Source organism: Lynx rufus, unplaced genomic scaffold (assembly GCF_022079265.1).
Source record: "Lynx rufus isolate CCGP_SWC_20201006 ecotype Redwood Valley unplaced genomic scaffold, mLynRuf1.p SCAF_14, whole genome shotgun sequence".
NCBI classification, from domain to species: domain Eukaryota; kingdom Metazoa; phylum Chordata; class Mammalia; order Carnivora; family Felidae; genus Lynx; species Lynx rufus.
This window is the reverse complement of record NW_025814828.1, coordinates 33601775-33616815: the sequence shown is the minus strand read 5'-3', so window position 1 is coordinate 33616815 and position 15041 is coordinate 33601775. Positions and strand designations below refer to the sequence as shown.

Here is a 15041-nt window from a genome sequence, read left to right as displayed (position 1 = left end):
GACTGTGGAGCTATTATGCCCCTTTCACTGATGGACTCAGAACATTAGGCATAATCAGCTGTGATTATGGAAGAACGAGAAAGCCCTGAAACTGGAGTGATAATGCCCCACTGCTGTTGCTAAGTTCCATCCGATTTCAAACTTCTGAAGGATGCATCATCTCAGTCATGCTAAGGTGTCACTTCTGGTGTCACATGTAAAAGGACAAGCCCACAGTGAAGGGGAAAATAGACTATCCAACTCGTAACCCCAGGAGAGCACCAGAGAATTGGCAAAATCTGAAAACACCCTCACAGCTGAAGTAAATTTACCTGAAAAAATACGTATCTGTTGTGTCTTCTGGTATGTTACGGGGTGGGAAAGAATTGCTGAGAGAGACTTTTCAAAAGAGGGAATTGAGCAATGCTTGATTCTCTCTGATGGGTGCTTGGGCCTACAGGGATCCACACTGAACTGCGGAAACAGTTCAGATCTTGAGGCTGTCCTCCTATGGGTGCAATATGTGCTCCCTTACCAGTTAGGGTGCATCTAGGTAAAGGATATTTAGCAAAATCCAGAAGAGATGAGAGCTGAGTTGTGCAAAAATGAGTTAACACAGCAGTTCTGACGTGGCTGTCTTCGAAAGGCCTACTGACAGGGCTGGCCCTCAGCTGGCGTCTGGGAACTTAGACTTCGGGAGGGTTTCCACCAGTCCTAGAAATAGTAAGGATGGTTCACTGCCTACATTGTATAAACACTATGGATGATGTTGAACACTTCCCTTCCTCCTGGGAGTCCAGAACTTGGGTTTATGCTAGGCTGAGGGTGCCACGCAATCTAAAGTAACCCCCACAGATCACCCTGCTTTTGCTTCATCCTAACACTCATCCCAACCTGCTGGTCTCGTCACGCTTTCTTTGTTTAGTGAAAGCCCCCTCCCTCTAGAGTATAATTTCCATGCAAACAAGGATTCTGTTTGATTCGACCAGCATTTCATTCTCAGTGCTAAAACAATTCCTGGAAGAAAACCTAGGCATTCAAGAAATATTTTTGAATAAACGAATAATGAAATCATTTGACTAAATAATTGACACTTTGGAAATTGCACTTAACAGCCTTCGGGAGGCTAGCCCAGTTTTGCCTTTTTCTTTTCTGTTGCCACATTCACTGTATTCCCCCTTTGGGTCTTCTCTCACCAACGGGCGGTCACTTTTTTTGTTTTATTCCACCGGGCCCCCAACGTAGCCAGACAGGCGGATGGAGAGGCAAGGCCATCAATCAGTGTCAGGTGTGCACTGTTCTCTTGATTTGAAAAGGCCAGCACTGTCATTTAAACATCATCCCATCTCTTCGCATCTTACAAAGTTTAACTTCGACAAAAAGCAAGGAGAGGCAATTGCTATGGATTTTACGGTGCATATTGGCAGGGTAGATGTCATTAAGATTCACTTCCTTGCTTCTCCTGTTCAATTGCTTCTGTGAAAGGCAGTGGACTTCTCCTGTCTTCTTCAGTTTAGATTCATTGAATTTCGGAATCGCAGCCAGATCTTGTCAGATATTTTGGCAGAGGAAGCAGGAATGGGGTATACAGAAGAAAGTCAGATGCCACGGTAGCTACCCTGCCCCCCTTTCTGACATCCCCACCTTGCATTTCAGCCTCTTCTGTTTATTGCGCTATCCTTAGTCTCCTTGTACCTAAGTATTTCCTCCTGCCCTTCCCTAACTGTGCCTGTCCACAAGGTTCAGCCTTCTGCAGTTCTCCCACAATGCAGTTCTCCCACAGTCAGTTCTACCACTGAGCTTATAGTTCTATTTATCCAGCATTCAACTTCCCCCAAGGTCTTTCTCCAGTGGCCTGTGGACATTCACATTGGAAGTTCAACCTTTAATGCAATATGTCTAATACCTAATCTAGCACCCTCTCTCCAAAGCAGACACTCCTTTCATTTTTCTGCTTCTGCTAATGTATCCACAGATATTTTAAGAATAACCAATGTGAAATCATTTTGCCTCCACTATCAACGTACCCTTCACAATCGGTTATCATGAAACCATATAAATATCTTATTAACTGTCTCTTCCTTACCATTCCTTTAACTCACACACTAGCACAGTAGATTAACAGCACAACAGCCCCGGATTACTACACAACCTTGTAATTCGGGGTTTTGCAAAGTGTGGTCCAGCCACCCAGGCAACAGAATCATTTGAGGGGCTTGTTGAAGTATAAATTCCTCAAAACTATCTGAGCTCTCACCCGCAGAGTTAGAATTTCTGAGTCTGGGCCCAGAATTCTGCATTTGTCTGCATTGGGACACCCCTCTGTTGAAGGCCTACCACTTCATAATCTAATATATTTGCATGCACTTGAGAATATAAATTGGGCCTTAAGGATCAGAATTCCCTCACTTTATAGAAAAGGAAACTACGATCTGGGGAAGTTTTCACCTATGACTCACAGTAGGTAAGTGGCAAAGCTTGGACTAGGTCTCGAGCCTTGTGATTTCCAAGCCATGCCTGACTGCTAGCCTTTTAAAGGCCTGCATGGAAGGTTGGCCCTTGGATGGCATCCGGGAATTTCAATTTGGGGAGGGTTTCCAGGACTGATAAGAGTGGCCCACTGTGCCTAGAATGTTTTTGTTTTTGTTTTTACGAACAATATGGTTTAAAGTGAATGCCTGCTCTCCTTCTGAGAGTCTGGATTTGGGTACATGTCAAATGGAGGATGCTGTGTGACCAGCCTCCAGTAAAAATCCCGGGTACTGAGTCTCTAAGGAGCTTCCCTGGCTGGGAGCATTTCACACCTGTTGTCACAACTTGTTACTAAGGGAATTAAACGGGCCTTGAGTGATTCCATGAAAAGGACTCTTGGAATCTTGCATCTGGTTTCCCTTAGACTTCGCTACATGTGCCTTTTCAGTTTGTTGATTGTGTTTGGTATACTTTCACTGTAATAAGTCACAGCTGTGAGTATGACTATATGCTGAGTCCGTGAATCCTCCCGGTGAATCATCAAACAGGGGCGTGGTGTTGGGGACCTCAAGACACATAAGTCAATGCTTTCCATAATGTATTTCACCGTCTCTCTCCTGGATTATATATGAGAGGCAGTAGGGGTAGCCAAAATAGCATGGCCTTTAAAAAAAAAAAAAAAAAACAAAAAAAAACGTGATTTAAATGCTGACCTCACTGCTAAGCTCCATTACTTCTCTAAGTCATGGTTTTGTCATCTATAAAATTGGGCCAATAATACTTAATGTGTAAGGCTTTTACAAAGATTTAGAGATAATGTACAAGAGGGCCACCCTTTAGGGAGGAGCTATTATTTTTATTCAGAGTCTTTTGGGTAAGAAGGAATGATCAGAATGAATTCTATGGATCCACTTTTATGTATCCATATATCCACGTAGCAATGGAACTAATTACAGAGACTAAAAGGTCCCAATTACGTTGGAACTTGTGAGCAGATTGTTGTTCTCGGGACCTGTGTAGAGCTCCTCTAAGGATTTGCATGGGAATTGTTGTGTGCAGAGCAAACACAGCAAAGAACATGTTTATACTCATTCTCAGCTTTCAACCCATGCTTGGTTATTTGTCTCTGGCTTTTGGGCTCCTGCCCACTCCACTGATTTCCGGGTCCTGAACTTTTCCTGGCTGTCAGTCTGCACCCCTTAACTCTTTATTGGATGTTCAGCCGTTCCTCCAAGTTTATCCTTTTTGCAACCACTACTTCACACATGACTTACCATCATTCGCTTGGTTCTATATGGAAGATCCCCACTGAGACTTCTCCCCTGGATGTGCCCCTGGCTTCATCCCTTAACCAGCTTGTAATATTTGCTTAGGAATGAAGTATAGGTCACTTTTGTGGAAGCAGAAGTAGTAGGCAAATGTAACCCCAGTCAGCGGCAGCATATTTGGAAGAAAAACTCGTTTAGGTTTATTTATTCTTTTTGTTCCATGCATCCGGAAGATGAACACAAATGCTTCTTAATACTAACATGGTCCTATCTGATATAATATCACTAAAAGGTCTAAAGATGAGTTATTTCAAATCTAGCAATTCAGAGGAGGTAGATTCTTCAGTACATATGAGGGTAGCTTCCATAAAAAGTAGTGTTGCAAGGACACTTTATGGCATATCATTTTCGGGAAAAAGTCATTAGTCTTTGATATCAAGGGTGAAATATTTAAACAAAGACATTTGCTCTGTAGTTCTCATTCAAACATGCTATAATGGTGACAGCATTTCATGGGGAGTCCGGGGGGGGTCTATATTTCAGTCTTTATAATATAATGGTTAAGAGACTTTTCCTACCTCTACTTCTATCTAGATAGGGGTGAGCTACTAGTGCTTGACAATAGAATGTGTGTGCAAGTGATTGTGTCACTTCCCTGCTAAGGTGAGTTTGAAGCAAGTATCCCATCCCTATACTCTCTTCCCCTAGCTCCTGGCTGGATGTAGACACCCAGGATGACCTTGGACACCACACGTTGAAAATGGTAGAGCCATTCTCATTTGGAGTCCCTGAAAAGCCACATAAATAATGAATATTTCCCTCTTACTAAGTTACTTACTAATGGCTAACATCCACACTACGTTAGCCATTGACATTATAAAATTTTTGTGTCATGGTAGCTAGTACATTCCTAATTGTTGCACCTCTTTATGCCAATCTATTTGGTTTGTTATAGGATTAAATAAGTTAAAACAATGCCTAGCACATAATAAATGCTCAGTAAATGTTAGCTGTTAATATTATTACCTGCTCTGATGCTAACTAGTTAGTTATGAGTCACTGAACATGTCAGTTTCCCTGGACATCTGTTTCTTCAACTGTAAAATATGAGTCACACTTGATGTTTTCCAAGTTTCCCGAAGTTTGAAATTTTTATAATCAGAAACCTCTTCAAATTGCTAAGGAAAAAAAAATTATCTTAACCCATAGAAACTGACCAGAGGATGAGGAGAGAGGTATTCAGAGCATCAGGTAAAGAGAGGAGGAAAACAGAGAACAGTACAAAGGATGCTGAGGGAGAAAAACCTTATTTAAAGAGAAGCATATTTCCTTTTTGAAATTTATCAATTCTGAAATAAGCTTTGAAGGGAAGAAGATTTACAAACCGAGCTGTGTCCGTGAGACTTTCATTCACACCCAAATGAATATCTTGCGTGGTAAGAAAACAAGGGTGTCCTCCCAGAAGTGCAAAGCCTACAATAAAAGAAAAAAGGGGGGAAAGCATTTTGAAAAAGAGAACTAAAGTAGAAAACAACATTGGGGTGTCTGGGTAGCTCAGGTTGGTTACGCGACCGACTTTGGCTCAGGTCGCGATCTCGTAGTTTGTGAGTTCAAGCCCCGTGTCGGGCTCTGTGCTGACAGCTCAGAGCCTGGAGTCTGCTTCGGATTCTGGGCCTCCCTCTCTCTCTGCCCTTCCCCTGCTCATGCTCTGTGTCTCTCTGTCTCTCAATAATAAATAAACGTTAAAAATTTTTTTCAAAAAAAAAAAAGAAAACAAAATTATAAGGAATTGGCACCATCTCAATTGAAAAGTCAAAATTTTTAAAGCTCTCTAATGTCTCTGCTAGGAAATTCCCAGGCAGAGCAAAATGAGTGACTGCGAGAGGTAGATAAAATTTTCTGTAAAGACACTCAACTCTCCTTCAGATGGGGGCCCATTTATCTACCCTGTTGTTCAGAACCTTTCAATAATGGGGCATTGTTCCTTTCTGGAGGCTATGCCTGGTTTTGATTCTTTAAAATGTATAATGATGTCCATCCCAGAAAATGGAAAAAGAAAATGTAGTGTGGGATATCATGGATTACAATGGAATACTACTCAGGAATAAGAAGGAATGAACTCTGAATACAACATGGATGAACCTCACGACAATTATGCTAGGTGAAAGAAGCTAGATACAGAAGAGTAGATAATGTATAATTCCATTTATATGAAGACATAGAATAGGCAAAATTACCATAGAGTGGCAGAAATTAAAAGAGTAGTTGCTTCTGGAGAAGGTGATTGTCTAGGAAGGAGCACTGGTGAACTTTCTAGGGTGAGAGGAATGTTTTAAACTTTGATAGAGTTAGTAGGTTTATAAAAGTTGAGGGGTGCCTGGGTGGCTCAGTCGGTTAGGCATCTGACTTCGGCTCAGGTCATGATGTCACGGTCTGTGAGTTCGAGCCCCGCGTCAGGCTCCGTGCTCACAGCTGGGAGCCTGGAGCCTGCTTTGGATTCTGTGTCTCCCTCTCTTTCTGCCTCTCACCCCTCTCTCTCTCTCAAAAATAAATACACATTTAAAAAATTTTTTTAAAAATTGAAAATAAAGTAAGTAGTTGCTTATGAAATGGAATGAAATAATTCTATTCTGCCTATTTTATGCTAGTTAAAAGTGTTCACTTAAATATGCCCAGACTAGGATTTTAGCTAGAGGGTACTATGTTCTGACTCTGGCGATGACTATTCCCAGAGCACTACCATGTCCTAGCACTTTATAAACATTCTTCCATTGAAAACTTTACTCTAATAGGAGCACAGTAGATATTATTATAAGAACTTCATAGGCAAGGGTTCTGAGAGTCAAGAGTTTAAAAACTTGTTCAAGATTGTTTTTAAGAGCCTATGTATAGCCCTAGGGCTTGCCATAGGGGAGCCAGCCCCTGAGCTAACTTACAAAGGAATTTGCAAAGACAAGACAACATAGTGGAACTGGACTCCGTCTTCTTCATCTGGAAAATGAGGCAATTTGCCTAGAGCCCTTAAGATCCCTTGTGGATGTGATGTGCTACATCCCAGGTAGAATCAGAGAACGTGAAACACGCTAACAATCCTACTTGGTATGGGTCCTGTAATAAAGAGTCTGACTGAATTTATGATGTTTAACTGCTACCAACTTTCAAGCCACCCATCACTCTCTCTTCTCCTTCTGCCCTATACCTAGGCAAGCTGGTAAGAATGTACAGACACTCCTTCCTTTGGCACTAGCGGGAGGTGCAAACTAAACAAAACCTGGCCAGTGCATGGGAATCTTCACCCCAGCCCCACCTCCTAACCACAAAGCCCAGGACGGTATCATTTTTCCATACTCTGATGCCACTTTGAGACCAGCATGGGAGTCAGTCCTGCTCTACCCAAGAAGCCACATTATGTGAGTAATAAACCTTTTCATACCCTCTTGGTGCTTGTGTGGCATCCTCACTGTCAATAATCAAACCAAATTTTTGTGGAGGGCACATTTTGTCTCTGTGGAGTGACTGCACTAGGCCTTGGCATCACAGCATATTTCTGAAATTTATGCATTCATTCTACAAAATGTGCCTGGTGCTATTCTAGGCACCGGGAAAAGCATTATAAACAACAGGGTACAAGTGCCTGCTTAGAGTGAACTTACATTCCAATGGGGAGAGAGATAAGTAATAAATTGAATGAGGAGGCGCCTGGGTGGCTCAGTCGGTTAAGTGCCTGACTCTTGATTTTGGCTCACGTCATGATCTCATGGTTCATGGGGTCAAGCCCTACATCAGCACAGAGCCTGCTTGGGATTCTCTCTCCCTCTCTCTGTGCCCTTCCCCCACTCATGCACCCATGCTCTTTCTCCCTCTCTCTCTTTCAAAATAAATAAATCAACGTTTAAAAAATAAACTGAGCACTGGGTGTTGTATGGAAACCAATTTGACAATAAATTTCACATATTCAAAAAAATAATAAAAAAATAATAAAAAATAAACTGAATAACTAAATGAAGTATGTTGTATGTTAGATGTTGAGAAGTGCCATAAGAAAAATAGAACAGGGAGGGGAGCTAGAGGATATAAGGAATGAGTTGTAATTTTAGTATGGTCAAGGAAGCCACACTGAAACACACCAAACAGTGGAAAGAGCATGTCCTGAGGTCCTCAGGAAGGGTCGTGACTGCCGGGTTCAAGGGACAACAAGAAGGTTGGTATGGAAGGTACAGTGTAAGGAGGAGAGCAGTACGAGTTGAGATTGCAGAAGGAAGGTAGAGGGGAAGAAACAACTTTGACTTGTCTGAGTAAGATAGAAAGCCATGGGAGGATTAGAGCAGAGGAGTCACACGATGGACTTATGTGTTAATATAACATCTGTCGTGGGGCAAGGGTGGAAGCAGGGAGACCTGTCACTAGACCTATCTGCAAAAACCTGGGTGAGAATTGATAGCTTGGGCCAGGATGGTAACTGCTGAAATGATGACAAAGTGATTGGATTCTTGATATATTTTGAAAGCAGAGCCAGCAGTCAACTGAACACCTTGCTTCATACCTCACTGGAAAACGTAGCAATCAGAGAACTTCTAGATTCCACCACCCTGCCTCCCTACCTGCCAGCATCTGTACCCATATATTCTACTTTCCTTCCTCTTAAGCATAGATGAACTTGTCATGCCCCGCATACTAGAAGCCACACCCCCTTGTGTACTCAAGAACATTGCTGTAGTAATTCTTCCCTTTCTCCCTTACACTACCTTCATCATGAATATGCTATTCTCATTTCTATTCTCATTTTTCACGCATTCGAAAAAGGCAAATTTTCTCATCCCTATTTCCCCCTGCTAAGTATCCCTTTAACTGTTTGCTCCCTTTGCAGCAAAACTTTGTTTTGTCTTTCTCTCTTCAGTTCTCTTTTCTCATTTCCCTCCAACCTATCCCCATAAAGCTTTGGCTCCCCTCCCTCCCAACACTGCACCAAAACTCCTCTCACCAAGGTTACCAATGATACATCTGGTGGCTATTTCAGTCCTCATTTTTCTTGAATTAGCAGAAACAAAGTTGTTCACCACCTTCTGCTTGATAAACTTTCTTCAAACACTGTCCAGGACACCACACCTTCTTGCTCGTTCTCAATCTCCATTGACGGTTCCTTCTCTTTTCCTGGAGTTCTTAACGTTGATGTGCTCCAGGGCCAGTCCTTGGTCCTCTTCTCTCAATCTATACTCATTCCCTCTATAATCGTATCCAGTCTCCTGGCCTTAAATACCATCTATATGCTGATGCCTCGCAAATATCTCTAGGGCAAATCTCACTCCCGTACTCCAAACTAATAGCCAACTGCCTTTTCATCGTCTTTGTTCATGTGTCCAATAGACATCTCAAACTCAATGCTGCCAGAACTGAACTCTCAATGTCCCCCTCTCTCCTGCTCCACCCAGTCCATCCTGCTCACAGTTGCTCAGGCAGAAACCTTGAAGTCATCCTTAGTGTCTCTCTCTTACCTGATACATCAGAAATCTTACTGGCTGTCCCTTCAAAATATATCCAGAATCTGTCCCTCTTACCCCTTCCACTGCTGCCACTCTGGCCCTAGCCTCCATGTATTATAGCTACCTACTGGTGGATTCCACTGCTTCTATCTTGTCTCCACCCCCAATCCCTGCAGGTTGTTTTCAATAGAGCAGTCTGAGAGAGCCTTTTAAAATGCAAGTTAGATCATGTCCCTCTGTTCAAAACCCTGCGAAAATTCCTCATTTCACTCAGAGTAAAAGCCAAGTCCAAATAAGGGAGTACATTTTGCCCTCAGTTCCAGGAACATTGTTCTCCTTCTTTCCAACACATTGTATCACCCACTTATTTATTATGTCTATCGTTTATTGTCTGTGTCCCCACTAGAACATAAGCTCCAGGAAGGCAGGAATTTTCCTCTGTTTTGTTCACTGGTGTATCACTTTCAAGAACCTAGAATAAATGCTGGTACATAGTAAGTGCTCAACAAATACTGAATGAATGTAGGAGGGATTTTGACTGCAAACATCTAATGCTGTTAACAGAAAGAATGGAATTTTCTATTATGTGTGAAGTGAGCTAATGGAATTGAGTGATGATTATAATCACTAATCACTCTTGAGTATTAAATCTGTTTCTATATAGGGAACGTCACCTAAGCAAAGGTGAATACTGCACATTCATCAAGAAAGTATTCTTTGTGCACCTACTATGTGCCTCGCACAGAGATGAATGTCGCTGAGGGTTGGAGACTATGGAGGGAGGTTTCAGACAAAGTTTAAGACCTCCTGGCAGGTCTGCTCCAAGTCATGCTGTGACTAGAAGTCATTGTGCTATAACAATGCAGGATTGGGTTACTGCCTTTTCATCTCTATCTCTGTGCTATAAAGAAGATTCACATCAAGCCTGGACTGATGAGGTAGGGGTAGGAAGAGGGATTATAGAAAACATTAAGAATAGGAGTCTGAGCCTTCAGCACTTCTCAAAGGAGATGAGATGGAGCGGCATTGCTTCCGAGAAGGAATTTCCTCTGCAATTGTGGTCTCTGGTCACAAAGGAACCTCAGACCCCAGTGTAAGAGCACAGCTCAAGCATTTGCCAGCTCATCAGACCCGGTTGGTGATAAGCGCTTCAGGAGGGGGTCAGAGGTTCAGAGAAGCCTCCAGGAGCTGCCGTTGCTGAGGAGAGGAGGGTAGAGGGACAGGGCTCTCCTTTCTCTTTACCCTTCATCCAGGGAAGCCTGCTTTTATCTGTCATTTGTTCATGCACTCAAGTTGGATATTTTTGGACAAAGCGTTTCTTCTGTTAATATCTTAATTTCTTCCTGGGAAAATAAGACTACATCTGATTTTGCCCTTTTCCTCACAGGTCCCTGCAAGCTTTGGAAGAAGGGTATAATTAGAATTCATGCACTGGAAATATGAGGGCTCTGAGGGTTCTTGCTGGTAGAACTAAGGCAGTCGTGAACCTCTCTGTGCTTTACTTTCATACCTGCAGAATAGTATCACATTTTTTATATTGTCACCTTTGTAAAGATGATACATTTGAAATAGCTTAGAAAGTGCCAGCTTCTATGTCACCTTGAAAGTGAGATACCAAAGTTAAATAATGAGAAGAACCATCTCTTAGGATGCCCTGTGCATTTTTTTCTATCGGCTACTGCACTTACCGAGATTAATAAATGTATCCGTCTATCTGCTCAATTAATTTGCAATAAAAGAATATAATCATCAGTAGGCACACAGGAGAATTGTGCAGCTTGCCTGGCAGGCATACACAAAAGAGTGGATGAGGAATAAATGATCTACAACTACACACAGCGACGTTGGTACATCTCACAAACATAATGCTGAGCAAAAGAAACCACACACAAAAGAACATATGCTGAATGATTCCATTTATATAAAGTTCGAAAACAGGCAAAGCTAATCTGTGATGTTAGAAGCCAGGATAATGGTTACCCTTGGGTAGGGGGAATGGCAACTGGAAGGAGATACAAGGGAGGTCTCCGGGGTGCTATTAATGCCCTATTTCTCTATCTGGGTATTAATTACAAGGATGTGTTTACTGTAAGAATTCATCGAACTACATATGCATAATGATTTGTGCACTTTTCTATAAGTTTTTTACACTGAATAAAAAGATTACATGAGCAATTAATATGGCTTAAGTTGGGTGATGAATTTTATTCTGTTCCCTCAGATCAGCAGAAATACTGTTGTATCTCTGCAACTCAGGCTTGGGATAGGATCCTCAAGGACTTTCCTATGAGGAGACTGGCACAAATCTGGGGCAATAATAGACAGTTTTAATTGCATCCCATTTTCGTTCTAAATACCAAGATAACATGAGGCTCCTGGGTGGCCCAGTCAGTTAAGTGCCCGACTTCAGCTCAGGTCATGATCTTGTGGTCTGTGAGTTTGACCCCCACATCGAGCTCTGTGCTGACAGCTCAAAGCCTGGAATCTGCTTCAGATTCTGTGGCTCCCCCCCCCCTCTCTGCACCTCCCCTGCTCATGCTCTGTCTCTCTCTGTCTCTCTCTCTGTCTCTCTCTCAAAAATAAAAAAAATTAAAAAAATTTAAATACCAAGGTAATAGGTTTTGATGGAAAATTGTGCCGAAGGACAACTCATAAGATGCATATTTACATTATAAAAATGCCCTGCCATGGTTTTGGTTGAGGTTTACTGTTTCTGTAAGCATTTAAAGCAACTACTTACTCTGATTCTCCTACTGTTGAGTTTGGCAGGATGCCATATACAATTAGACCCATGGATACTTATTGAGGTTAATGATGAATACTCTGTGAACCATAACTTTTTATGGTCACGTGTTCCTTTTCTCATGTATTCGTCATAACAGGTTGCAATTTTGTGCACGTTTCAGAGCACTTCTGTATGGAAAACCATCATTTAACAAAATGCTTAATGCCATCCACAGAAATAATTTTGCTGGAACAAAACATGATAATTACCTGTTCAAATTAAATTAGATATTAAAAAAATACATTTAATAATAGCTACCGATCCTCGGTCTGCCATTTATTAGCTGTGTCTGTGGGCCATTTGTTGAACCAGTTTCAGACTATTTTCTTCAATGGTCTTACCCTCACAGAATTGTCATAAGGATTAAGTGAGATAATCCATGTAATTAATGTAGAGCATTTGGCACAAGGTCTGCACCCAAAGGCTTATTAAGTCTTCACTCTTGGTTTTATTAATAGCTTAACTACCATATAATATATATGAGTGGTAAAACTGATCAGTTATTCGGGGACATTTGATATCAAAAATAGCATTTGAGCAGAGAAAAGTTGTATAAAACACCAACAGCTAAGAAAAATTAATTTAAAAAAACTTAAAATTGATAAGTGTCCATGTACTAATCAATTATTTTGATGACTTCAAAAAAGAACACCTCTCTTAAGTTCTGACAAAATAAACTCTGCCCAACTCATAGAGGACCGCTGTTGAAAAGGAGCCAAATTTGAGAATTATTGACTTGTTTATGCAATATTCATTTTTCCTTTGCTATATGTCAGATGTCAACATATTTTGTAAAGGGGCCATCTTAAAAGAGCAAAATGTTCTCATCTGTTTTCTTCCTGGGACTTAAAGATCAGGTGACACCTTACATGTTTCCCCTCACCCTCCTTTCTTCAGTCAAGGGGCAAGGGGAGTGCATTAGTAAGAACAATGAAGTTTAGATCTGAATCCTGGTGCTCTTTGTTAAGTAAGTGAATTTACCAAGTCACTTAATCCCTTTGAACTTTATTTTGTCACATATTTGATGAACCTCATTACTGACCATTACAAGGCAAGTATTGCATGAAGTAGTTGTTTGCTTCTAAATCCTAGAAAGCTCTGATACTTGTAGATGGGATGAGCTATTTGAAGAAACAACCAATGTTTTTGTTTGTGGTTCCTCGTACTTGATCCTATCCATTTGTCCATTTGGGCAGTCATTTTATTGATTCGGGGGAGGTCTGATAAAGCAGAAATGCAGAGAGAAAGAAAAGAGGTGGTGTGTGGCTTATAAGTTTAAAAATGGACTTTTTTGAAACATTACAGAGATAATAGCTTAAGAAAAGAGAAATTTTGAGTTTTAATAGCTTACAATTCCAGGCAGAAACAGTAGATTTGAAAGACATCTTGGCGAGTCAGAGCCAGTTTTTTCTTCCTGCTTTATCACCTAGCCTCCAATACTGGGAACTGGAAGGGGGAAAAGAGGAGCAAGAAAAGAAGCAGCAGAAGAAATAAAAAGTGATGGACCTTTGACACTGTACCTGTCGTCTGTCCTCCCAGGCCACGTACTGAAGGGTGGATGCATTATGGACATTTCAGATGAGTTTGGGGAACCCCAGAGCTGATAACATGTGTGTCTTGCCTTTAAGACAGAGTTCTAGGAGGCAACACATGTTATAGTACTCCGCGGTGCCCAGATTGAGGAAGGAAGGATTGAGAAAGCCTTGCAGTTTCTCTGTACACAGGATGGCAAGGAGAACTGCCAAGAGGTTGGGAGAGTCAAACCGAGAAATATTTCACGTCTTGTGATGATCCAAGTGCAGCAGACTCCGCAGTGAATGGGAGACAGCCAAGGTCCAATGGGGATACGGAAGTCTCAGCAGACTCCAGTGTGGCCATTTGATGATGATGTCCTGCTGACCAATGACCAGACCCCCATAGCCCTAGATGTCTTACTCGCGTACTCTCCGGGACTTAACCATGACTGTGGGGAAAGGGAGAGGAGAACCCAAATTGACAAAGTAAACCCTGAAATGACTGAGGATTGCCTAACATTGCGAAGATTAGGTTTCCACCATCCTGCAAAATTGGTACAGGCTAGAGAAAATCCTTTACGTGTTGGGAAAATACACATTTCTTGGCCACGTGAGTTTGAAGGCTGAGAATCTGTGTCCACTCACATTTTCTACTGAACATGAAAAGCTCTTGGAGACTTCTAATCAACTGTTCGTGGAATTCCTACAGATGACACTAACCTTTCTGCTTACAGCTTCTTTGAGAATTGGAAAGAGCATTCAGAGGCTTGCCCTGCTACTCCCAGTGACAGTGTTTTCCCTTTGTGGTTGCTAAAGAGACACAAATTCCCCCACTGGATGATTCCTTGATTCCTCCCAGATCCTCACCCTCTGGCCTCCTCTTCAGCACAAGTGTGACCTTGTCGGTGGACTCACCTGTTTCTGTGGACAGTCTTGTTCGAGTACTTCTTTTTTCAAAAATCATGCCTAAGGACTTCCCTTGTAATAAAGGCAAATACTGAAAATTAAGGACAAGAATACAATTAAAATGAAAAATATATTTTATATCCAGTATCAAAGATTATGTTTCAAAAGTTATTCCTTACATTATCAGAAAATGTGGAACAGCTAATCACTGCTTCCATCCAAATAAGCACTCAAAATGTTACTGTAAAAGTGCATTTAAAGTGTTTTTTGTCATGGGGCATCTGGGTGGCTCAGTTGGTTAAGTGTCCAACTTCAGCTCAGGTCATGATCTCACAGTCCCTGGGTTTGAGCCCCGCATCAGTCTCTGTGCTGACAGCTCAGAGCCTGGAGCCTGCTTCAGATTCTGTGTCTCTCTGCCCCTCCCCTGCTCACACTGGTGTGTGTGTGTGTGTGTGTGTGTGTGTGTGTGTGTGTGTGTCTCAAAAATAAAATAAAAACATTTAAAAATTTTTTAAAAAGTGGTTTTTGTCATGTTCTGTACAAATAGGAGGAAGGGAACAAGAACTACAGATTATGGGCATGTAATTGCAAAATATTAGTTGCTCTGGGTTCAACCTGAACACTTGTTCTGAAGTAT

At 41.7% G+C, this 15041-nt stretch overlaps 1 protein-coding gene across 1 annotated transcript in view; it reads right to left on the bottom strand.

Annotated features, from left to right (window-relative positions):
* Nucleotides 1-15041, bottom strand: part of OTC (ornithine transcarbamylase) — a 60514-nt gene that overhangs the window by 31929 nt on the left and 13544 nt on the right. Inside the window, exons 3-4 of the mRNA XM_047076393.1 lie at nt 14414-14495; nt 5105-5192 (exon numbers count right to left, since the gene is read on the bottom strand). Of these exons, the coding sequence (XP_046932349.1) occupies nt 5105-5192; nt 14414-14495 (170 nt within the window). The remainder of the gene's footprint in view (nt 1-5104; nt 5193-14413; nt 14496-15041) is intronic.